The sequence below is a fragment of the Rhinolophus hipposideros genome, assembly GCF_964194185.1.
Source record: "Rhinolophus hipposideros genome assembly, chromosome: 7".
Taxonomy (NCBI): Eukaryota; Metazoa; Chordata; class Mammalia; order Chiroptera; family Rhinolophidae; genus Rhinolophus; species Rhinolophus hipposideros.
This window is the reverse complement of record NC_138053.1, coordinates 41,092,987-41,119,755: the sequence shown is the minus strand read 5'-3', so window position 1 is coordinate 41,119,755 and position 26,769 is coordinate 41,092,987. Positions and strand designations below refer to the sequence as shown.

General features: G+C 35.9%; 1 protein-coding gene across 1 annotated transcript in view; it reads left to right on the top strand.

Moving 5' to 3' along the window:
- Positions 1-26,769, top strand: part of ADGRV1 (adhesion G protein-coupled receptor V1) — a 503,044-nt gene that overhangs the window by 138,758 nt on the left and 337,517 nt on the right. The window contains exons 50-60 of the mRNA XM_081054450.1: positions 1,375-1,639; positions 2,366-2,488; positions 6,116-6,338; positions 6,674-6,878; positions 11,318-11,464; positions 14,145-14,400; positions 15,821-16,023; positions 17,026-17,202; positions 18,149-18,331; positions 20,829-21,008; positions 24,329-24,493. Of these exons, the coding sequence (XP_080910576.1) occupies positions 1,375-1,639; positions 2,366-2,488; positions 6,116-6,338; positions 6,674-6,878; positions 11,318-11,464; positions 14,145-14,400; positions 15,821-16,023; positions 17,026-17,202; positions 18,149-18,331; positions 20,829-21,008; positions 24,329-24,493 (2,127 nt within the window). The remainder of the gene's footprint in view (positions 1-1,374; positions 1,640-2,365; positions 2,489-6,115; positions 6,339-6,673; positions 6,879-11,317; positions 11,465-14,144; positions 14,401-15,820; positions 16,024-17,025; positions 17,203-18,148; positions 18,332-20,828; positions 21,009-24,328; positions 24,494-26,769) is intronic.

The window sequence follows — 26,769 nt, the reverse complement described above, 5'->3', positions numbered from 1 at the left end:
TAGTTCTTTTTATTCATTGACATCTAATTTATCATTAAGTGTTTTTGAATATATTCCCCAATGTTTTAGGTACAGATCTTTTTTTTCCATCTCTGCTTCTCGCTCCCTAATCTAGGCCCCCTTCATTTCTGTCCCACACTATCAAAGTAGCCTCTAGCTGGTCTTGAACTTCTCTGACCTTTTGAGATCCATTCATTCTTCATTAAGTAGCCAGAGTAATCTTTTAAAAATATTAATTCATGTTGTTCCTTGTATTGGAACTATTCAATGATTTCCAATTATACTTAGAATAAATTCAAAGTTATTTAATATGGATTATAAGTAGGATTACTGCATCTCCTTATTTGCCCAGCACAGTATTGGATTATGCCTGTTGTCCTGATACAGTTATTAACAGTGTCCCTTTCACTCTCTCAGATTTTCCTGTGATAAATTATATGGTCATCCTAACGAATGGTACCTCATGATCTTTCCTCCCTAGTCTTATAGGTCGTCATTCCCTTGGCACTATCAATTTCCTTCCAGTTGGACCCGTCTTCATTTAGATTATGACAGACTTTTTCTGCCTTGAAAATTTTGTCATGTCATTTTCTTTACTTTTGTTTCCTTAGTACACCCGTAATTCTCTATCACACCGTGCCAATTGTTATTGTTAGCACTGGTATCAATTTTTAACAGTCCTATATTTATTTAATTATTGATGCATTTGTTGTTTACTTTTTCCTCATACTTACTATCCATAAACAGAGAAGCCACTATCTCCACAACTCCTAGCACAATGCCTGGCTCACACAAGGTTACCAATTGTTGGCTGAATAAACATAATTTTTTTGTGTGTGAAATTTACCAGATTATATAAGAAACCATGTAGCTTTGGGATTTTCTTTTCATTTAAATATATAAACAGTTACCCTGAAATCTTGTATGCATTGCCATCTTCAAGACTAAAACATTTAGGTGTTTCTCTTTATGTTCTATTGCTTGAGCAGAGGGTAATGAATGATATTACAATATCAGAAAGTTTATACAGTTTTTAATTTTTCACATTTAAATTAATTCTCTCCTATTTTTGGCTTTCCCCTTATCTTGCTATCGCTGATCCTTCCCAGATGTACTTTAAAGTGGATTTATTTTCAAATAACTTCACTTTAAAACTCATTCTATGTGTATGTGCATACACACACACACACACACGCGCGCGCGCGCACAGATAAAAAGAGGGAGACAGCATCAGTTTTGCTATTTTCTCATTTATGAAAGTATTTTCCTAACCAAATAAAAGCGTCCAGGAGAATAAACATACGATGTTGGTTAAATGCTCACAGGTGCTTAATTCCTTGTCATGAGGGTTTTGTATTTGAACATTCCCCGCAGGTCTTCAGATGGGATGGAGGAAACTTTGTGTTGCATCAGACACTCCATGTCCGAGGTGTGCTGAGCATGGCCTTGTTCACCAGAGGAGGCTCTGTGTTCTTAGCCATTATTCAGGCTAATGCCAGGCCCAATTCCCTTTTACTCAGATGGTCTGGCAGTGAGTTTATTAACTTTCAAGAAGTGCCGATCAGTGGGACAACAGAAGTCAAGGCCTTAACTGCAGGCGACGATATTTACTTAATTTTTGCCAAAACTATCTTTCTAGGTAAGATGCTACAGTGTTTGTAATGCATACATAGTTATTATCAAAATCACCTAGCATTCAAATAGTACATTCATATGAAAGTGCTCTTGTATTAATTTTTTATCCAATCTATAGAATGTTTCTTATGAATAAGTATTGACTGTCATCAAATTTAAGTGTTTTGTCCATAATCATTAGGTGTTCGAAACCACTACTTTAAAGATACTACAATAAAATTGGGGATGGGTGGGTAAAGTGGAAATGTCTATGAAAAACTCTATGAAGATATTACACCCAAAGCATAAACAGGTAACTTTTATATGGCTGTATTTGGGGTGCCATGGGTAATTTATAGTAATAATAAATAGGGCTTAGCAACTTTTGATAAAACTGTTTAAAATTATTCATTATATATGAATATGTTTTCATCCGCTTACTGGAACTTTCATAGATAAAATACCAACATTCCTAAAAAATAAAATATTTATTTCTTATTCTTTTTTTGATATCAGATCATGATTATTGGCTAACCATGTATCCATTTCATGTAGTAAATGCAAAAAGAATTTTGAAGTGTTTCCTACTAAGTTAAATTGTATTTCTGTTTAAATGAATATGAAGGAACGACCTACTAAATTTGTTTTTTTAAATTGAATTTAATATTTTACTATAGTTTTACTGTGTAATTTTGTCATTTTTTTCCTGCAAATTTTGCCTTCAGGTTTGACTTTTATTCCTTTATTGCAGGAGATCAGAATTCAATTGATATTTTCATTTGGGAGCCAGGATGGTCTTCTTTTAGATATTTTCAATCCCTGGATTTTGTTGCTGTTAATAGGATCCACTCCTTCACACCAGCCTCAGGAATAGGTAGGTGCTTTTTAACTGTGACTAACGCTAAGGGCAGCGTAGAAAGCTAGAATGATTTTAGTTTCACTGAGTTAGGCGTAGTGTCACATTGCCAGACACTGGGTGTTTTAATAATAAATGTAAAATCCAGAAATCCTAGAATTTCAAAAGGACTGATACTTTTAAAATGAGAATTATGCTTGAGAAGTATTAGCACGACTGAAATATGGGGGAAAATATTAGTGAAGGATAAGGAAAGATAATATATTACTTTTGTCTAGAGAAAAATGAAGAGTGACATTACAGATACATTTAATTATGAAAGTATTTATAAGAGGATAGCAAGTATGCACATTGAAACAATTTTTTAAAAGGTCAGAAAATAATTGTGAGAACCGTTGTCCTCGGTCACTCTCCCAGCTTTCTTCCACAGTCTGAAATCCTTTCATGGTCCTCTGTACTTTAATCTACACATCAGAAATATAAGCAATATTTTCAACCTGATTTCTGAAACAGAGTCTGTTAGTGAGAACCCAAAGGGTTAATGCAGTATGGAGGCTGTAGGATTATTAAAGGTTGGTAAGGAACCACTTGTGTGGGCTAGTGGTGGTAAGGCGAAGAAGCCAAGGGCATTGTCGTGGGAAGGTGGGGGGCTGCCTCCCACAAGAGGTGTGAACAGTGCAGGGGCCTCGCGCCCAGTGAGTCGGTGTCACTTGTCAAGGTACCCAGAGGAACTTGGAAGCCAAACCTGAGTGGCTCAGCAGGCAAGTCTGGATGAATCAAAGTCCCACTTCTAAACGGATATGTGGAAATTGTGTTTGAGTTCAGCAGTATCCATATACTAATTAGATAGTACATGTAAGTCATTATTTAAACTTATGAAGAATTTTTTGCCTTCATAGGTTTAATGTCTGGTTGGAGAAGCAAGAAAAATATTAAGATACTAATTCAAGGTAGAATCTCAGTTCTACTTTCTCTGTGAGTGGTAGAATTGGAGTGGTGGAGAAGTTTCGGAGGGGAGCATGAGCTATGCCTTGGTGGGTTGGTAGGAAATACCGTGGGCAGAGGGAAAGGTATGTGCAAAAGTGAGAGGCAGGAGTGTCTGTGGCACTGAGGGCACAATGAGCAGATGAGAGTGGACGGGACAGAGGATTTGATTCAGAATGTAGTGGTGGTAAGATTGCAAACACACTAGAGTCTATCCGAGTGGGCCTGGAATGTCAGAGCTTGGGTTTGAACTGTGCTTCAGACGGTCCAGTGGTTTCCAAACATTTGGTCACAAGAACTTTTCACCTGCTTAAAAATTTGAGGACCTCGAAGAGCTTTTGTTTGTATTATACCTCCTGATGTTTATTTTATTAGTAATGGAAATGGAGAATTTTTAAAGATATTAATTCATTCAAGAATGATAGCAATAAACTCATTACATGGGAACATACATAACATGTTTTATTTTAACAAATACTATATTTCCCAAAACCTTTGTAAGAAAAGTGGTAATGCTTTTTCTAGTTTGTTTTTGCAAATCTATTTAATGTCTGCTTTAATAGACAATATCTGGATTCTCGTGTGTGCATCTGTATTCTGCCTGTTGCAGTAATTATCACATGGCCTCTGGAAAATGTCCCCTGTACACTCATGAAAGAATGAAAGTGAAATATACAAACAGCATCGTAATATTATTATGAAAATCATTTTGACCTCATCGACTCTCTTTAAGGGTCTCAAGGATTCGTAAGTGTCCCTGGTTGACACTAAGCATTATTGAGGTAGGGAGCTTATTGAAGGCATTTCAGAGGCAAGTGATGATCAAAGACATTTTTACAACTCCACCTAGCTTTGGTGTATAGGATATACAATCTTACTGACTCCGTCTCATGTTCCCAGATCTCTGAATGTTAGGAAAGCTTATTCAAGTGAATAAATGCTTAGTCCCTGGTACTTTGTTTTATCTACACTCCTTAAATAATCTTCAGCAAATTGCTTTTCTTTGGGATACCTTTTTGAAAATAGTTTTGATAAATAAAAGAGAATTCTGTAATCAGTACCAAAAAAAACCAACAAAAAACGTCTGCTCCCCAGAGTAGAAGTTTATAGGTTATTTTTCCCCTTATATATTCCCTGACCTAAAGTTATGATTATGAACACGACAAAAATCTGTTTTCTGAGAAAACACTCTCTATATACATGTATGCAGATTTGAGCCTCCTACATTTCCTACTCTGAATGTCTGATTATCTATTTGCTACATTGTCATACTAATCAGATTGCAAGGGAGAGAATACGGTGTATCCCCGAGGCTGATGACATGTAATCTGTGATGTTCAGAACATTTTAGTTTATGATTTTGCTTGAGACTATAGAATTAGTTAAACTTGAGAGATGTTGGGGGTTTGTCTGAGTTTGTTCTTTACTGAATGCCTCCTACTGAATGCCTACAAAGCTTTATGAAAAATAGATGATCATTTTGAAAATGCAAATTTATTAGTAAAAATATTTTTTTGGATCTTTACCTTTTATGCACCGTTTACTAAACTGCAATAGTAGTTAAATTAATTACCATAAATAAAATAATCAGTAGTTCTTGATACTTAAAATAATCAGTAGTTCTTTCTTTAAGTACTGGAATTTTTGCATGTTTCTCTGCGGTTTCTCACTTTTCTCTCCAATTTTAATTCTGAAGATTAGTAACCCTTCCCTTACTAATTTATGTACATATAAGTAAGTGCCATTGCTTTGAACTATTAAAAGCATTGTTTCCTAATAACATTCTTAAAACCATTGGCAGAATATATTCCAACATCATAAATTTGTTCATATCTCTTGGCCTAATTAACCACCTTTAAGAATTTATTAAATGAAAATAATTGAAATTAAGAACTGTGTCGCTATTTAATACTAAAATATTAAATAGAAAAATAATAAACATCCAATGTAGGAAAATTATTAAATATATTTTAAGAGCAGCCCTATAGATTTTCTATGCATGAAAATTACAAATTTGAATTCTATAGCAACATACAAAACTATATACAATATATGTGTACTGTATACCAGGGGTGCCAAAACAATGTATACACATCACTTGTATTCATCTTTTGTTGTCGGCATTTATTATTATAATTTTAATACAGTGTTTTTTCATTTCTTAAAATGTATACATTTTTTGGCACCCTCTGTATATATAGCATTGAGTTTTTAAAATTTTTTTGTATTTAAACTGTTTATAACTATGTCAATGATGAATTTATATGGATGGTGACTGGAAAGTAAAATACAAACAATAAATATTTATTGGTGGGATTATGGGTATTTTTCACTTTAAAAATCTGCTAGTATGCTATCCAGTAAATTAATATTGAGATGAATACAAAAGAGTGCAACATCCGTTTGGGTTTTACCATCCAGTGATTTCTTTTTTATGTAGCTTGTGGGTACATTGTCAGGCTGGCTTGATCATTCCACGGCATTTAAAAATTATTTTTTACATCCAGTTATTTCAGAAATTGAATCATATGTAGTGACTTCAGAAGTCAAAATGAAACTGAGAGTTGGAGAGATTTTGCCATGGTATAAATGTAGGGAGCATGTGAGGTGAGAATTTATATTTATATTTCACTCTAGTTGCTTTTTCTTTTCTTCTTGCAGTCCACATACTTCTTATTGGCCAAGATGTGTCTGCTCTTTATTGCTGGAATTCAGAGCTGAATCAGTTCTCTTTCATTCTGGAAGCACCTTCTGCTCACGATGCAGCTTCGGTTACAGTAAGGTCCCTTAATTCAAGCAAGAATTTAATTGCTCTAGTGGGAGCCACCCACTCCCACATATATGAGCTAGCCTACGTCTCAAGCCAGTCTGACTTTATTCCTAGGTAGGTTGAACATTTTATGCTGACTGTCTTTATGCTCACCATAATTTTATATGGCACCTAATTTCTAAGTCTTTCTTTAGTGACTGAAAATATATACAAAATATAAGAGCTACTTATAAGCCAGAAATTTAGTTTTTATCTGTATTTCTAATATTTATGCTACCAAGTTAATCAGTATTATATGAACATTTTGGATTAAAATTTTATTTGTGACTGTGACTTTTCTCCAAACTTGTAATATCAATCAATGGTATGAGAGTTTTATGAGTAATCAGCTGTGTATATGTCTTTAGTTTGCTGTAGTTGACTTATTTTATACATACTTCTTATGCTAGTTCAGGTGAACTGATATTTGAACCTGGTGACAGAGAAGCTGTAATCGCAGTAAATATCCTTGATGATACAGTTCCAGAGGAGGCAGAATCCTTCAGAGTTCAGCTTAAAAATTCCAGAGGAGGAGCAGAGATCGGTATTAATGGTTATGTAAAGATAACTATTCTGTCTAATGATGATGCCTATGGAGTTGTTGGATTTGCTCAGGTAATGATACCAAAGATCCCACACCTAGAAGTCAAAATGGTTTATTCACTGTGTTTATCAGCACTCAGCTGTTATCAGCACTCAGTGAGTCATACTTTGAGTATCTTTACAATCTCCTTCTTCGCTTTCCCTGTGTTATCCCCTACTGTGTCTTCTAAGGTGAATTCTGCTGATGTCTTGCAATTTACAGTCTTACATACTGGAACCTCTGGCGCAGCTTGTCCTAAACTATATTTTTTGTACTGATTCCGTTTATAAGATTGAATTTAAAGTGTTACCAATTGGCCTTGGTCCAGGAGTTAGAATCTGCTATTCGCTCTGTTTCCAGAGGGTAATGATAAAGCATGTTGCAAATATACTGTACACTCTGTTGTGTCACATACATCATCTACAGTTACATTACTGTTCTATTATGCCTTTGCTATTTCTGTGTATTGAAGGGGTATAACTGTACAGGCATTGTACACATGGAAATGCTTTTTTCCAAGGACAGAGAATTCTGCAGATATTCCCAGGTTGACTTCTAGGGCCAGAGTTCATATTCCTTTACCAAATAGCAAAAGGACACCCATTCATATTGCATCATTTAGTCCTGTTTGCAAGATATATCCTGATTCTTACTAGAGTCATAGCTACAGCTGTCATATGTCTTTCTCTAAAATAATCTGCAAGTAAGGAAAACCTGACTCAAACGGGCTCAAGAGCATATCCACAGGGAAGGTGGGCTTCAGGGTTGGTTGAATACTCTACTGTATCACCGTGGCTCAGATTCTTTTCATATCCCCACTTTGCCAACACAAAGCTGATCTGATCCTTCGTTTAGTTGTTAGGGCTACTGCTTTGTTCAGGTCCAGCTAGGGAGAGTGAGATGCTTTATGTGGCTCTCGGCGCAAGGAGGAAGTTTCTCAAAAGCCTCTGGAAACTCTTATGTCTCATTGTCCAGAACTCGGTCACCCACTCATTATTCATTCATTCAATCATTCATTCATTCATTAATTCATTCAGCAGATATTTAACAAATACCTAGTATGTACCAGATACTGATTTAGGTGCTAGAATATATCAGAAAACAAAACAATAAAAACATTTATCCTTACAGTCTTTTAATTGTAGAGAGACGGGGCAAGGGGAGAAAGACAATATCAAAGACATAAGAAACATCTGTAACTATACTTGATGGTAATAAGTGCCGTGGAGAAACATTAAGCAAGGAAGGCAGATGGAGAGTGTGAGGGAGGAGGTGGAGGTTGCGTGCGGCGAAGGAGAAAAGGGGATATCAGGGAGGGCTGCTCTGAGGAAGTGACATAAGGCCAGAGGCCTGGAAGAGGTGAGGAAGTGAGTTACACACGTATCTGGAGGAAGAACATTCAAGGCAGAGGAACTATCAGCAAGATGGGAGGCCCTGGAATGCGGCCTTGCCCTCTGGAGCAGGAAGGAGACCACTATGTCTGAAGTCAGTGTCCTCGGGGAGATGCAGCCCGAGATGAAGGGCTGGGGCCTGTGTCAGGGATCCCCACCAGCACTCCAGCTTTGATGATTTGCTGGGAGGGCTTGCAGGACTCAGCATGTAGTCATTTTCATGGCTGATTTATTACCGTGAAGGATACAAAGCAAAATCGTCTAAAGGAAAAGGCTCATGGGGTGAATGAAGTTCAGAGGAAACCAGGTGCCAGTTTTCAAGATTTCCCTCCTAGTGGAGTCACACAGGGCGTACTTAACTCCCCAGCGTGGAGCTGAGTTGGGAGAACACACGTGAGGTGTTGCCAACCAGGACTCCTTAGAGACTCACTGCCTTGGGTTTTCATTGGGGATTGATCAGGTAGGCCCCCTTTACCCAGAACATATCAAAATTCCAGACCCCCAGGAAAAAAAACCCTAAAAACAAAAAACAGGTGTTTAGTATAAACCACATTATACGTACAGAAAGTTCAGGCATAGGGAGCCCATTATCAGTTCTGGGAATGGTGGGAACCCTCCCAAAATTCAAGTTCCCAGACACCAGCCCAGGGCCAACCTTGTCAGCAGACTTTTCAAAGGATAGCAGCAAGGCCTGCTGTTAACTCTCCTGCTCAAGCACCTTAGTGTCATAAAGGATTTGGCCTCTGAGGGAAATGGGGAGGTTTTGAAGGGTTGGGGTAGAAAAGCAATGTGATCTGACTTGCATTTGAAAAGGACACTCTGGCCATAGAATTGAGACTAGATTGTAAGTGGGCAAGGACAGAAATAGACCAGTCAGGAGACTATTGCAATAATCCAGCAATTAGAGCTATGAGAAGTACAAATTTGCTTTCTACCAAGATACGGACCACTGTAAGAGGAGCAGGTTTGGGGGATAAGGTGAGCAGTTTTTGACATGCTGATGTCCTGAGTCAATTGCTTGCAGAGGTGGTAGGATCACCCTGTTACCCAGCCTGGCCTGTCTCTGAATGAAAGGCAGGTCAGCTTCCTCTGAGTCACCTGTGCCCAATAGAAATGTAATGTAAGCCAGATATGTAATTTAAGTTTTCTAGTAGCCACGTTAAAAATAAATAGGAAGAAACAGGTGAAGTTAGTTTTAGTATCATATTTTATTTAACCGAATATATTTGAATAATATAATATTTTATTTAACCCAATATATTTGAAATAGTATAATTTCAACATGTTATCAACATGAAATTATTGATCAAATATTTCACATCCTTTTTTTACACTTTATCTTCATAATCAGTGTGTATTTTGCACTTATGGACTAGTCATATTTCAAATGCTCCATTGCCACAAGTGGCCTGTGGCTACTGTGGAAGTGCAGTTCTAAGACATGAGCTGTGGGAGGACGAGTAGGAGGTCAGAAAGAAAGAAGACAACCTTTATACATGACTTGTTTCCTCCCTTTCTAAAGGTCTCTGCAGAAATGCCACCTTACCAGAAAGGCCTTCCATGATTGAAAATTGCAACTCCCTACCTTCATTCCGTACCTTTTCATCCTGGCCTATTCTTATGACACTTGTAATGGCCTAACTTGTCGATTGTTAGTTTCTCTTTTTACTACGATTGAAGAGTGTGAGAGCTGGGATACTGCTTTGTTAACAGCTTTATCGCTGACTAGAAAAGTGCATGGCACACAGTAGGTGCTTAGTATGAACCTGCCATTATTACAGGCAGGAAACAACACTCACAGGCCTTGTCAGGATCTCACAGGGTAGAGCTGGGGTTCCTGGGGCAAGAACAGCATGCTCTGCTGCTCAATTCCATCTTCTCACCTTGAAGCCTTGCTGCAGATCGAGAGTACATCCTGTTCCTCAACTTTAATCATGATAGATTTTTCTTCATGAAGCTTGCTCCACAATCGTTCTAGAGACATTAATTCACTGTGGTTTAATTCTTATTGATAGATAGTATTCTGGGTTCCTTCAATCCGTTCAGTAGAATTCCTCAATACAAGACTCACTGGACAGCCGCGTACCAAGATGAGATTTAGTAGATAATGAGTTTCTTGAATATTTTCTGGTTGTATTAAATCTTCATTTCCCTAACCCTTGTTAGTAGAAGTCATGGAGCCAGAGAGAGGCTTCTGTTTCAGAAAGGCATAGTCTTTTGTGAACAAATTATATGCATATTTTAAAATCAAGGCAGGAATGTTTGATTGCTTTGAGCAAGATTTTATTACTGTGTAACATCTGTAACATTGTGTTAAATTGCTGTTTTAAATATTGCTATAGGATAGCATATCTATTCAAATTAACATTCTAAGTGGAAATTCTGAGAAATTAATGAGGGTGTCTGTTTTCAGATTATCATCGGAAAAAGACAAGAAAAATCTAATAGGAAAGATTTTTTTTTAAATTGAAGTTTATTGGGGTGACAATTGTTAGTAAAGTTACAAAGGTTTTCGGTGTACAGTTTTGTAATATATCATCTATATATCATAAACAACAAAGGAACAAGACAAACAAATGAAGAAACAAAAACTCATAGACACAGACAATAGTTTAGTGGTTACCAGAGGGTAAGGGGGGAGGGGCTGGTAGATGAGGGTAAAAGATAGCAAGATCTTAAAAAATCTTTGTACTCCATATTTTTACTTTATTGCCTATAGAGAAACCAGGAATACTGTAAGAAGAGATTCTTTGGAGTATTAATTTTGAGTTAATACAAAAGTTAATATATGTTCATTGAAGAAAATTTGAAAAACATAGAAGCCAGAAGACAAAAAAAAAAATAATCCTCTAAAATTTTACATTATCATTTACTTTAATTTAGCCTTTTACTGATTCAAACATGCATGTTTTAAGCCAAAATCATAGCCACTCTATATTATTGTTTTTTAGCTATTGTTTTTCACTTAATGTATCACATCACTTAATACTGTGAAGTTTGTAAGTGCCTAACATGAAATAAAGGAAACTCTGCCTCGGTAATTTCAAATAACAGCTTGTGACTTCCTATGTGTTTTTCAGAATTCATTATATAAGCAAGTGGAAGAAATGGAGCAAGATAGCCTAGTAACCTTGAATGTTGAGCGCCTAAAAGGAACATATGGTCGTATAACTGTAGCGTGGGAAGCTGATGGAAGTATTAGTGATATATTTCCTACCTCAGGAGTGGTATGTAATGTACAAAATTATAGGAGAGTCACTTTTAAATTATGGTAACTATAGATGCATGGCACCAAACCCTGCCTTATGGATGAAGTGTTTGAGTTTGACCATGTCAACACTGGAGTCCTACTTACTAATCAAGATTAGTTTTATTGTTGTGATTATTGCTGTTCTATTCTGTAATTCCAAAATTATCTGTAAAAAATTCATCCCTTTTGATATTCAGTACATCAATTGGCCAAATTGTGAATGTATTGCATTTTCAGAAGATAAAATCAACCAAACTGGGGATGGAAATGTGGTATCCAGATGTGGGTAAAGTGGAAGCAGTAAATAGGGGACGAGTTTGTGTAAAATAGCCAGATGTATGAAAAAGGAGACCAGAGTTGTTGAGTGATACAGGTTGAATTTCCTGTAAGTAGGCTCTGAAATTGAAGGTTAAAGTTTATTGGGAAGAGACACCTATAAGGGAGTGAGGAAGACGAATGTGCAAAGGGAGAGGTTGTACCACAGGCAGATGAACCTGAGGTTCAGCCTATGAGGGAGTTCTTGCACTGAACTGGTCCTTTGGAGTTGTTTCCATTTAGGGCAAAGGACTGAGATGTTGCCCTCCTGTTTTAGACCACCCTTGACCTTTGGTCACCCTCTGGGGAGAGTATAATCTTGGGTGAAGCAGTTGCTGCAGCTGAGGGCAGATCTCAATTAGAAACAGAGAAGCCATTATTCCCAACAGCAGGGGGATGGATGCATCGGCTCCAAGAAGATACCCGAGCCAGAGGATCGCATTATCTATATCGGAGGATAGTATGAAATTGGGGCACAGGTTCAAGAAAGGAATCAGAATAGACCAAAGAAGTAGAAGACTCACAAAAAGAGGATTTAAGGACCCTTTAGTTCCTAATGGAGAAGTGGGTTGTCTCCTTCACTTGTCTTGGGTTTCATAAATTAATCCATGTATTTTGCCTAAATGCTTCTCTGAAGAGTTCTCTTTAAAAGGTGTATATTATTTCCAGGTTTCTTTATCATTTGAAAAGTGAATAGAGCTTCAGTGTCTTATAACGTGGCAAATTTTATTTCACTGAATATTTATTTTATGCTAGCTGCAAAAACTATAAGTTGTATCTCTCAGGTTTTATATGTTCTGAATTATAATGTATTTCCCCCATTAGTATTTTTTATATACACATGATTAAAATTATTTCTAATTTAAATACATAATAGTATCTTAAGTGTAGACTGTATTTCAGAAGAATTAATTATTTTATCCAAAGGTCAGTAAACTCTTTCTGTAAAGGGCCAGATAGTAAATATTTTAGACATTGTGGGATCTATGGTCTCTTTCCCAGCTTGGTTTTGTAGCACACGAGCAGTAATAGATAATATGTAATTGAATAAGGTTTGCTGTGTTCCAGTAAAACTCCATTTATAAAAAATGGATTTGGCCAAAGGGCAGTAACTTTCTGGCTCCTGATTTTACCTATCCATCCATCCATCCATCCATCCATCCATCCATCCATCCATCCATCCAATTGAGGTGACAATGGCTAGTAAAATTACATAATTTTCAAGTGTACAATTCTGTAATACATCATCTCTATATCACATCGTGTGTTCACCACCCAGAGTCAGTTCTCCTTTTATCATCAAATATTTGACCCCCTTTAACCTCTTGCACTACCACCCCCTTACCTTCGTTACCACTAAACTGTTGTCTTTGTCTATGAGTTTTTGTTTCTTTGTTTGTCGTTCTTTTCCATGAGAAAAGATGAAATACTACCATTTGCAACAACATGGATGGATTGTGAGATTATTATGCTAAACGGGATAAGTCAGACAGAAAAAGTTGAGAACCATATGACTTATATGTGGGATACAGAACTGAACGCAACAAAGGAAAAGACAAACAAAGAAACAAAAAGCTCAGACACATACAACAGTTTAGTGGTTACTAAGGGTAACGGGGAGGGAGATCATAGAAGAGGGTAAAGAGGGTCAAATGTATGGTGATGGAAGGAGAACTGACTCTGGGTGTTGAGGACACAATGTGGTATATAGATGATGTATTATAGAAATGCACTTGAAACCTAGGTAGTTTTACTAACCAATGTCACCCAAATAAAATTAATTAAAAAAAGAAAACTTCAGATGCCTTTTCGCAAACTCAGATTTGACACTTAAGACAATGGAGACACGAAAGGATGCTCTGATTTGTATCTCTGCCTATCTTTCTCTACCTCTATTTTGATAGATCCATTGTTAAATGACACATCTATTCAGAGGTTAGCCAAAGGAAATAGCAATCCTAGCAAAAGTTTTGTAGAGAAAAATGTTTAAACTATATGACACTTTCTTAATGTTTATAGATTTTTGTGTATGGTTTCTAGGTCTTAGATTTCCAGAGAGAGAGACTATGTACTCTATATTTCAATAGATTGTAGGCTTCAGGATATGGCAATTCAGCTATATGTTTTATTAGCTTAAATTTTAGTAATGGTTTATTTTTTTTTCTTAACAATCTTCCACTTTTAATATGAAAGGCATTTGATTGATTTATAGACATTATATTGCTTAAATATCTTGTTATTTAAATTGTGGCCAATATCAAAAGAAAGTCTAACCTTCTGATACTCTTACTGCACAGTGATAATTAAAAAATAAATAAAATATTCTTTCTTTAAATATTTAGATTTCATTTTCTGAAGGTCAAGCACTGTCAACAATCACTCTGACTATTCTTGCTGATGATGTACCAGAGTTACCAGAGATTGTGATCATAACACTCACTCATGTTACTACAGAAGGGATTAAGGACCCATCAACAGGTGCTGCTATTGATCAGAAAAGAAACAAGTCAGTGATAACCACTCTCCCCAGTGATTCACCGTATGGCCTGGTGGGCTGGCATGCCGAGTCTCTCTTCCTTAGAGTAGCAGAGCCTCAAGGTAAACATTGTTAAATATTTTTCAGGTTCTAGTAAGTTTTATTGGATAATTTAATTCTAATATTTACTAGGAACGTACATTTCTCTTTTTATATATTTTTTTCAGTTTGACAGGTTATAATCTATTGTACTTTTATTGAATTTTATGATCACATAAGCATTCAGTAATAATGCTGCAGAAAATAATACTTTTACTTTTTTGAGACATTACTATCATAATAGAAATATTAATATTTTAGTAAATCATTGCAGTAGAGGGGATTTGTTTTTATTTTATCTTTTCTTTTTCATCCTTTATCTGTTCTCTTTCCTCACTCAGATTTTCTCTCTATAGATTTTCAATAGTTACAGGAAATGCATATCTGTGTGTCTTAATTGTTTAACCTAAAGCAGTAATTAGAACAGTATTTTTTCTGTGCAGTGTAAGTGACCAGTCCCTATTTCCTTTATGCTTAGTGCTGAAATCTTTGCCTAAATAACTTCATATCAACTGTAGCATAAATGTATTTTTGTAGATAAACATCATTTGACTTGCTTGAATAAGAGTGTGTGTGTGTGTGTGTGTGTGTGTGTGTGTGTGTGTGTGTGTATATAATATGTATGTTTTTAGAATACGCTATGTATAGATTCCAAAACTTTCAGATAGGGACATGGATATCTCTCAGGGATTTTTCATTTACTTGATGGAAAAAGTGACGTAATTACGTACCTGGGCCTTTATTTTTCTGTATATGTAGGAACATAAGCAGTAGACTTAAAATATAATGATCTGTTCATTTATTAACAAATATTTTTGAAGCACCTGGTAAATATTGGAAATTGTGCTGTGTGTTCTGGGAACAGAGACATGGTATTTGGTCATTAGAAACTCACAGACTAGTAAGGAAGTTTGACAAGCATTTTTTTCTTCATTTATATGACAAATTAAATTTTAACAATCTGAGAAATGAAATGAAAAAATGGGTGCTGTGAAATACTTTGAACCTTGTGATAGATACCACACTATCAGGACAGAGTTGTTCTTCAAATGATTAGTTATTAAATGATGACTTTGGTGTTTAATTTTTCATTTTTGAAGAATCTTCTTAGCACTTGTAATTAGCACCTATGCTCAATCTTCACATATGCACTTTCCTAAGATTTGAAGCAATTTCCATGTGTAACATAGGCAAGTGTGTTAGCTAGAAGTGAGCGTTTAGAACTGGGATATACTGCTAGCTGTGTATGGTGATTCTCAGCACAACTTCGAGGGCAAGGGGACAAAGCACAACATACTTCTTGGAAGTATACATGGTCTACGTTTTAGCTCTCTTTCCTTAACTGTCGGAAAGGGATAGTGCAGAACATTTCACCCTAAGTGCTTGGAATAGCATGGACAGCAAATAGGAAAGCTTATTTACTGACACGTGTCTGTCTCACAGAAAACATCACCATTCTTCAGTTACAAATTGTTCGAGATAAAGGACTGCTTGGAGATATTGCCATTCACTTGATAGCGAAACCCAATTTCTTACTGCACGTCAATAATCAAGCTACTGAGAATGAAGATTATATGCTACAAGAAACAATAAGAATAATGAAAGAAAACATCAAAGAAACTTACGTCAAAGTTGCCATTTTACCGGTGAGTCTAGGCTGCAACAAATATGAGTGTATGTCTGCTTGGATCCACTATTTTGTTGGCTGCTTAGTTGTTTTAATGAATAAATGAGTAAAAAATGCCCAAGTCAATCTAGTTATTTTTATTGTTGGTTTGATAAGGCAATATTTTCATGTGATGCTATGATTACTTGAATCAAGATTAGTCTTCAGATGGTTTAGATCTGGTTCTGGTTCTCTGTCTGTCTTATGTTTGTATATCTGTAATGCACAGGAACTGAAAGTGGTGAATAATGTTATCACTAACATATAATTAAATATTATTTACATATATTATAATACTACATATAATATTACCTATATAGAATATATTATTAAATAAATATAACATTATGTACTAATATTAGTGTTACTTATGGTATTAGTGGTATTACATAATAGTGGCTTCCAGAGAGGACATTCTGGGAAAGACATGTAGGATGGGGCAGAGCAAAATTTTCCTTTCCTTTTCACTATGTATTTTTTTTACCTTTTGTCTACATATCACTTTTTATCTTTTGAAATGTCTTATTACCTATTCAAAAATAAGTTAAAAATCTTTAAAAAGTTATTTAAAACATTGGATTATGTCTAGATTTACAAGTCTAGAGCTTGCACTTTTAAGATGTATGTCCCATTTACCAGTTTCGTCTAAATTTGGGGGGGGGATGTTATATATGTAAAACATACATAAGGATATAGGCAAAATTGCAGGATAGATTTTTAAAAATTATTTTACTTACTAATGAGTGTGCCGCTTCCATTGAAACATCACCGTTAAGCTTGAATATCCCCGAAGATTCTGAAGTTGTGAGTGGGAATGTATTCAAATGTAAAAAGGAATCTTTCTGTATGTGTGATAGAGCTGCCCATTCCTGTGGAGAGTGATGTGTTTGTTAGCGAAAAATATCAGGTTTCCAGTGCAGATTCAATATACCTTAAAAAATAAAACACCCTCGCTCTCACTTCCTTTCTTCCCCACCCCCAGGATGATGCTCCCGAGTTGGAGGAAGGATTTATTGTCAACATCACCAATGTGTACCTGGTGAACTCCGACTTCTCTGCAGGACAGCCAAGTTTGCGGAGACCTGGGATGGAAATAGTTGAGATAATGATCGAAGAAAATGATGATCCCAGAGGAATTTTTAAGTTTCTTGTTACCAGAGTGAGATGAACCTTTGTATATTTATAGTAGTACAGAGGCTTGTACCTGCTGATTTGGCTAATGTCATATATTTTCTGCAAAACAAGTAGTTTTACTTGTAGATACTTATACATATCTGTCCTAAAATTTGTTGCACAGACTATTTCTTAGTTCTCTTTGACTAGACCAAAGAATTAAGTAAGTTTGTTTACATTACATTAAATGTACAATGTCGGATAATTAAGTTCGCTATCTCATCCTAGAAAAAGTGCTACATACTATCATCATTGCTGAATATCACTATGGTCACCTTCAAAGTACTCCCCTTGGTTAGCTATGCACCGACACCAGACTTTAGTCCACCCTTCAAAGCAATTTTGCAACTCTTTTTCTGGAATGGCCATCAAAGCCGTCATTGTATTACACTTGAGTCCGGAATGTCATCAAAATGTCTTCCTTTCAATATTTACTTTATCTACAGGTAAAAGAAAGAAGTCATTGGGGATCAGATCATGTGAATAGGAAGGGTGTTCCAATATAGTTATTTATTGACTGGCTAAAAACTCCCTCATAAACAGTGCCGTGTGAGCTGGTGCATTGTCGTGATGCAAGAGCCATGAATTGTTGGTGAAAAGTTCAGGTTGTCTAACTTTTTCATGCAGCCTTTTCAGCATTTCCAAATAGTAAACTTGATTAACTGTTTGTCCAGTTAGTACAAATTCATAATGAATAATCCATCTGATATCAAAAAAGGTTAGCAACATCGTTGCAACAAGTTTGCAAACTTAATTGTCCGACGACCTCGTAAGAGTTCTGAAGACCTATTATGGATACTTGTGTCCAACAATAAATTTCTACTTTGAAGAGTGAATTCTAAGAACTATAAGTAGGAATAATAAATTTAGAAAGTGATGACTTATAAGAGTTACTTTTGTCTTGCATTTTAACTTACGTTCTTTACTTAAAGGATGCTGATGGACTTATTACTGCCTATGAGATGCCGCCACCCCTGAGCATTCTTCGAATTCCTGTAGTCCGGCTAGCTGGAAGCTTTGGGGCAGTACATGTTTATTGGAAAGCAATACTGGACAGTGCTGGCCTGGAAGACTTTAAGCCATCTCATGGGATTCTGGAATTTGCAGATAGACAAGTATGCTGGTGGTGAACATATTAGCATTTTTTGGTTATACTTCAAACATTTTATAGGCATACATCAAATGATTGTGCAATAGTGATTGCTAAATGGACTATACTCTAAATTTCTAAGTTAAGTGAAACACAAATATTGTTAGTTAATATATAAATAATTAGTGGACATAGGAAGAGAACATGAAGAGGCAAGAATCTCACCATTCTCTGACTTCCCACCTGTTTCTATTTTAAATAGAAGTTACAAAAGGTAATAATTGGCTTAGAAGTATCTAAGAGCATATTTAAAAAATGCCTTATGAACTAGACTATTCCTCTTAATTTTAGGTTCTATTATTTATTTCTTAATGCTTGCAAACACAGGTATTTATTTAAGATTTGCACTAAAAGTGTGCATAGTTTTTACTTAATATCCCAAACTTTTTTTTTTTTTTTTTTTACAATTAAAACACTAAAATGACAGAAAAGGAACAAAATAGTTAAAACTGGAAAAAATTAAAAGAAAATATTCTAGATTTGGGCCACCAATCTTGGTAATTATAAAATGTCCACAAGAATTATAAGCTTGGCAAACTGGGCATTCTGTAATATGTAAGAATAAGATGTCACAAATTTTTAAATCGAAAAGTGGAAAAAGCACGTAAACAACCATGGAAATGTTGGTATCTTCAAGTAGCAGTGTCAATCTACATGGAATCTGATTCTGCCAGTGTGCATCAATTTATGAGTTGTTCCTATTGGGGCAGCATATGCAGCTGAAAAACAAGCATACAGATCTACATTTTCCTACACATAAAGACATATTACTATTAATATTTGAAACCATGAGTTTTTTTGTTTTGTTTTGTTTTCTTTATTCATAGGGGAGGACTTTATTGGGGAACAGTGTGTACTTCCAGGGCTTTTTTCCAAGTCAAGTTTTTGTCCCTTCAATCTTAGTTGTGGAGGGTACAAGCTCAGCTTCAGGTCCAGTTGCCATTGCTAGTTGCTGGGGGTGCAGCCCACCTTCCCTTGCAGGAGTCGAATACACGCTCCAACCAACTGAGCCATCTGGGAGCTCAGCACCAGATCAGCTCAAGGTGCCTGTTCAATCTTAGTTTCAGGGGGTGCTGCCCACCATCCCTTGCGGGAGTCGAGGAATTGAACTGGCAACCCTGTGGTTGAGAGCCCGCGCTCCAACCAACTGAGCCACCCGGGAGGCAGTTCAGCTCAAGGTGCCTGTTCAGTCTTAGTTGCAGGGGGCGGAGCCCACCATCCCTTGCAGGACTTGAGGAATTGAACTGGCAACCTTGTGGTTGAGAGCCCACTGGCCCACGTGGGAATAGAACTGGCAGCCTTTGGAATTAGGAGCATGGAGCTCCAACCGCCTGAGCCACCAGGTCGGCCCCTTAAACCTTGAGTTTTTAACAAAATTAGAACTTAAAACATTTTTAAGGAGGGAAAATGCATATTTTTACGTTAAAAACAGAAACAATAAATTGATTTCTCTTTGAAGTAGCCTTCCAACTTTAGTTATACTATCAGCACTTTATTTTGTGCATGAGGTTGAGGTCCTATTATTTAGCAGCATCTTAAAGATAATCATTATTATTAAATTTCACGTCTATGGGGAAGATGCTCTGCAGTCTACAGTATAGATTTGAGGTGCAGACATTGAATACGCTTCCATTTTAGCATTTGATTTTGATCAGGTTTCTGCCTCTTCCAGTGTGACAACCCGATTTCTCACTTTTCTCTGTTACTACATTAAAAGTATAGGTGGGTTTAAGTAGAATAACTTCATTTTCTAGTAAATGTCTGTGTCAAAGTACTGAAATTTCTGTCTGGGATACAGAAAAAGATTTTAAATATGGAGATATATCACTGGGATAGTTTTATAATCAACAGTGAAATCAGCAGCTGAATCAAGTTTTACTTATGTATATGTTATAAAAACTTTTAAAATAGACCCAGACAAATGAACAAAATCCCTATCATAAACATTTAAGAACAAGAAATTTGGGTTTTCTTCCTGCGTTTCTTTTCCTCTGTATTACAAGAACAATATTTGAAACCAAAGGGATTTATCCTAACTGCAGAAGGCAATAATAATTTTTATGGTACCACTTTATATAATGTAATACTAATACTAAGTATACTAAAATTTATGTTTGTGAAATGGTTGTTAGAGCCCATATGGCCTTTTAAATATTTTTGTTCAAGAATAAGGCTTCATTGTTTTTTGTATCTATAAATAGCCCTATATTTTATTATGTATATAATATTCTTTATCTTGAAAATAATAGACTATAAATTTCTGAGTTTGAAATACTGTAAATATATGTAACTTTTAAATGGTATTATGAAAATAACAGGCAAAAAAATCCTGCATTTTTATTTTGTACTGTTTCAAGTTTCAACTAAAAATTGAGTATGATGAAAAATTGCTGTTACATTATATCCTCTCTCCCTTCTTCTTTCTCTTTCTCCCACTTTTCTTCTTTCCTTTTCTTTCATAGGTTACTGCAATGATAGAAATCACCATAATTGATGATGCTGAGTTTGAACTCAGGGAGACATTCAGTATTGCCTTAATCAGTGTGACTGGAGGTGGCAGACTTGGTGATGATGTTGTGGTAACTGTTGTTATTCCACAAAATGATTCTCCATTTGGAGTATTTGGATTTGAAGAAAAGACTGTAAGTTAAATGTATCCGGGGTGGTGGGGGTTTACTTCCCTTAGGCTAATTTTTCATATAATTTTTAGCAAAATGGTGTCTTTCATTGTTAAAAATAATTCATTACCCTTTACTTGTGATTCTTTTCTCAATGGTCTTTTGAGTTGGCTATTGAAGTAGGGGCTAACCCTGCAATCTGCAGTTTGATAGTAATGAGAACTCTTATATCAGGCAATTGCAAAGAACAGATTCCTACCTATTGGATATAATAGACCAAGATGTATGTTTTGTTTACATATTTGTTCTCTGTCCATTCGGTAGCCAGACCACCATCCTGATCACAAGGCAAGATTCTGTGATGGATCTGGTATTACACCTCAGGATGGATTCATTTAGCTGGGGAGGGATTTATATTACTATCCCTTCTGGTGCTCTGTCTTGACTTTTATTGAACAAAACACAGGCACCCCAGCTCATGTGTTTCTCTGTATTTCTTCTGTCTTCCCTCTTCTCATTGGCTGTCTACTTCCAAGACCTGGAAGAGGGAGCCCAATTATTATTGGTTCAACCACTGAGAGAGAAAAAATAGTCAACTAATCATTTGTGCAGAGAGGTTTGATTACTAGTTCTAAATTATCTCTACATCTCAAATATGAAATAAAGTGCTATAAACTATATCAGAATTATTATGACTTTACCATCAAAGGAAATTCTATGATGAAATAATCATAAAAGTAGATAATTGTAATATAAATAGTCACTTTTCTGGCTGCATATGTCAATATTATCTTTATTTCATCACTTACAGGTAGTCAGTAATTCTCCATAGATCATTTTAAATAATAAGTTGCTCTAATGTCTATTGCCTTTACTGTTCCATGGATGCAAGGACTGACCTACAACTTGTTTGTCAGTGTTGGGCTTCCCAGATGCTCCAAAATTGAAATATACCATAATAATTGCTTGATGATTTGATCATTGAAATTTCAACATCATAAGAAAATTGAAACCAGAAGAGGGATAGAACAGACTTCTGCTGTAGCCTAAATGATTCTTTTTCTTCATTAGGAAAAGAATAAGCAGAAGTAAGTATAAGACGTGGTAAATTCACAGGAGAGTAGCTATGACTGTTTCCCAGGCAACCTAAAAAGTCTGGGAAGTACAAAACTGTATAAAAAAGAGGGTAAAAGTATCCATAATGTTACTACCCTGAGATAGATATCATTAACACTTTGTTGTATTTTCATCCAAGCTTTCTCTCTTTGCATATATGCAAATAAATATTTTAATACATACGCATATGTAATTTAATTTTTATAAAGTGTCTCTATTAACTTGAGGTTAGAGAAAAGTTCAGGGTTTAACAGTCAAACGTCCTTTGAACTTGTCACACTTTTGAGGTTAGGCACTGGACAGTGTATTTACAAGCTTCTGTCACTGTTAAGGGTAATGAAGAGTTATGTTATTCACAAATAATTTTTGTTTATTTATTTTATCTTAACTACTTAGTGCACAAACTTGAGTGTTTTCTTGGTCTGGGAACTCATGTCTTATTATAATAACCTCAAATTTCCAGTTTATCTTACAGTCTAAAACTAAGAGTTAGGTCACTGAAACCCTGCTATGTTATCCCGCATAGCCCTATTGCGAGGAGTAAATGAGTTGATATCTGGAAGTATTTATAACTGGGCTTTACATTAAATAGGTGTCAATTGCTATTTTTATTGTAGCTGGTATTAGTAGTAGCTTGTTACCAGCCCTTTCTGGCTACTATCCTTGTATCTTATCCTTCTTGTACTGCCAACAGTTCTTTTTTCTAATTTAATTATGTTATTAGTTTCAGGTATACAAAACAACATAATGATTACACATTTACACCTCTCACAAAACGATAATCCACTAGGTCTCCTACCCTTCTGACATTGTACATAACTATCATGATACTGTTGATTATATTCCTATGCTGTACTTTGCATCCTGTGAAATATGTATTTATGTTGACTTTCAATATTATTTTATATTAGTTTCAGGTGTACAGCGCAGTGGTTAGGCATTTATATAATCTATGAAGTGATTCCCCCCATAAGTCGAGGACCCATATGATACCCTACATAATCTTTACAACAACAACAGCTCTTGATAACGTGGAGTTTATCTTTTAACATGTATCTAACATATGTAGTATTGTGTACACAGTGAACATTCTGTTAGCATTATTTGATGATACAGATTATATTCAGCATTGAGAAAAGATTCTTAGTATAAATCTGTCGATATTAATAAACTGCTCACAATGGCAATATGTGAAGTGTACCTAAGCACACTGGGAATAGCAGAGACTCATGGAAATCTACTTATGAAACCTAAACTAAAATATTGTATATATCCCTCAGATTTCTGTGAGGCTTCAATAAGGTAAAGTATGTGCAAGAACTGACACATAATAGAAACTCAAATAACAGTTGGCTCCAAATCCTTACTTTCAGCACAAAGCAAAAATCTCATGGCAAAACCAAAACAAGATTAAATTATATATTTGTTAGTGTCTGTCTGTCTTGAAAACGGAAAGCATTGTGTTATATTTTGTATTTACATAACAGGTGGATATTATAGGCTCAATTTGGACTTCCCTTCACAGAGTCAGTATATGTAATTCAGTTGAAACTGATCTCTTACAAAATAAATAGTATAGGTACATTAATATACTGAATTTTTTCTCTCTGTCATCATGAGAAAGACTTTTAAATTTGACTTACTAAAGTGTAAAACTGCAGATAATTCAAAGGGAAGTTTAGGTCTGTATTATGTGGGGTACCTGTCATAAAAAGAACTCCCAAATCTCACTTCTTTAACATAATAAGGGTTTATTTCTTCTTCGTTCAAGAATCCTACGTTAATGTGACAACTTGAGGTCTTATGGGGTCCTGTTTTCCATCTGGCATCTGAGGCACCAGACCTATTCCATCTTGTGACTCTGTTCTCCTTTAGGTCCTGGGAGTCCCTTCTAGATACCTGTCAAATGGAGGAAGAGGGAATGTGGAAGGTCGTGTGGGAAGTTGATGACCACACTGTTAGCAGCCTGTATCATTCCTCCCTGTATTCTTTTGGCCAGTATTCACTCATATACTCTACCTAATTGCAAGAGTGGCTAGGAAATGCCAAGTAGCTGGCTGTCCAGGACAAAAAGAAAATGGGGTTTGTTGAAACATATTTTCCTGCCACATGATTGTAACATGCCATGGCTGAATTCTAAATTCAAAATTTGCAGTCACTGTAAATAGAAGTAAACTTCTGTTTGTTTTTCCTGCTCCTTTTTTTCACTTTACTGGATTTTCTTTCAGGTAATGGTTGATGAATCCCTTTTGTCTGATGACCCTGATTCGTATGTGACATTGACAGTTGTCCGGTCCCCAGGAGGAAAAGGAGCCGTCCAACTTAAGTGGACCGTAGATGAGACGGCTAAAGATGATCTCAGTCCTTTGAGTGGGACACTTCATTTTGATGAGGTATAGTCAGCATCAAGACTGTGGTACTTTTGTCTAATTTGTCTTTGATTTCCTTTTGTACAGTCTAGCTAATGAATTCCTATGATAGTATTCACTGTATCTGTACTTTTTTTGAAATTATGTGCACTGTGGGGGAAATTCAGTCTCCCTCCCCCCCCCCCTCTCTCACAAACACACACACACACACACACACACACACACACACAGAACCCTACATGTCTGAAATTAAAGTTAATTCATCCACTACCTTCATCCCACCATCAAAACTACTCTTAATATTTCGTCTCCCGTTGAGGGCAAAACTGGTAAACCAAGCCAAACATCTGGGTATCATCCCCATTTCTACCTATTCGATAACTTTCACATATATTTGAATCTGGTCAATTCTCCCTTTTAAATACCTTTTCTCACTGTCCCTCTTTCTTCTCATGGCTGTGACAATCAACCCATGCCTCCATCATCTTTCCTTGGATAGAGTCTTTTAATTGATACTCTCATTCTGAGTCTTCTCCGTTTTCTGTCCATTATGCATGCCACTGGTAAGGTTATGTTTCTATAAGGAATATCATGTTACCCACCCCTTGCTTAAAACAATCTAGTGGCTTCCTCTTATCCATAGAAATCCAAGCTCCATAACATGATACACAAAGCCTCTCATGAGGGAATCCTGACTATACTTCCTACCTTTCTTTCCCTATTGCTTAGTTTTTGTCCTTTCTGCTTCAGTAATAACAATTTACGTATAATCCCCTGAATATTCTGGGTGGTTTCATAGTTCTCTCCTATCCAGTTGCTATTTCCCTATCCTGTTGATCTTATGTCACATCTTCTCTGAAACCTTCTCTTTAGATGTTAAGTGGAGTTATACATCACTTCTTGTGTCATTGCTGTACCTATTCACATGCTAAGATGTACTTATTACAGGATTTATTAGATCAAGCCCCATGGAATTGCAGCCATTTGACTATTTTGCTCTATGACATGACAATTTTATATGATTAAATGTAATAGTAATTGTGTGCCTTTCCCCATTCAGGAGTGAGGTCTCCTTAGTTAAGACTTATAAATTACTTATCTTTGTATCTTCATACCCACCTTGGAGCTGTTCATTTTTGAACATTACACACAACACAACATGGGTTATTCTGACTCCCTTCTTGAGACCCAAAGTTGATCTTCTAGGACTACATGATGTTAAGGAGATGTTGAATGAATGTATGGCATATGTCTCACTAGAGTGTTGAGGGTGAAACAAGTTTTTCCTCTAGCAGGCTGATTCTTGTAATATTAAGATGAAAATTGTCACCAGATAAATTCTAATTAGAAAAGAAAAAGAAAAAATCAAACTTTCCTAAGTTGACAAAAAGAATTCAATTATTTAGATCAGAATGATTCAGCAAGTCCCAGGCAGAAATATTCTTTAAAGACCCACAGATAGTTTTATCTTGGCAAAAATAGAGAAACAAAAGCATTAACTTCAAGAATAATGAGAAATACCCACAAGTATTCAGACAGGAAAAGAAGTAAATATGAAGAAAAAAATGAATGACAAAATGACAGAATGTTTCTCTTCTGTGATGGATAAAATAATATGTTAAAAAGAGTGTGATTCAGAATTCTATACTGAGTCAAAATATTGATCGTGTCCCATAATAACAGGAAGATGCTCTCAAACTTACAGACTCAGAATTTTTAACATTTACATACACTTTGAAAAAAGGATTGAAGTAATGTTTTAGCAATCCAAATTCTGAATTAGAATAAGTAATTTAAGAATGAAAAACACATTACAATCTATCTCCATGTGTCCCAGCCTCCCACAGTGATTACTTTGAGAGAAAATCAAGATGTATTTGCCCCAGGAAGAGGTTTTTACAACTCCGGAGAATGACTCCTCTTTCCAAGTCCTGTAGGGTACTTGTAAATGTTATATATTTTTTTATACCCTATCAACACTAGCCATGAGGAATTTGGCTGGTGTGTTGACCTTTCCAGAATATGACTTTGCTGCTTTCTGGTATTCACTCAGTTTCTTCCACCTTAGCCAGTTTTAATAACTAAAAGAAGCTGGGGCAAGCAGCTTCTTTTCATGGCATGCCCAATTAATTTGAGCACAGAGTTTTAGATAGGGGTGTAAATGACCTCCATCAAACCAGAGCCAAGTAGTATTTACCAATTAAACGCTCAACTCTTCTTCTGGAGAGAGATGGGGAGGTGGAGGAGAGTTGAGAAGCTGATTCTGAAATGAATAAGGAAATGCAAAAGACTGAGAATCA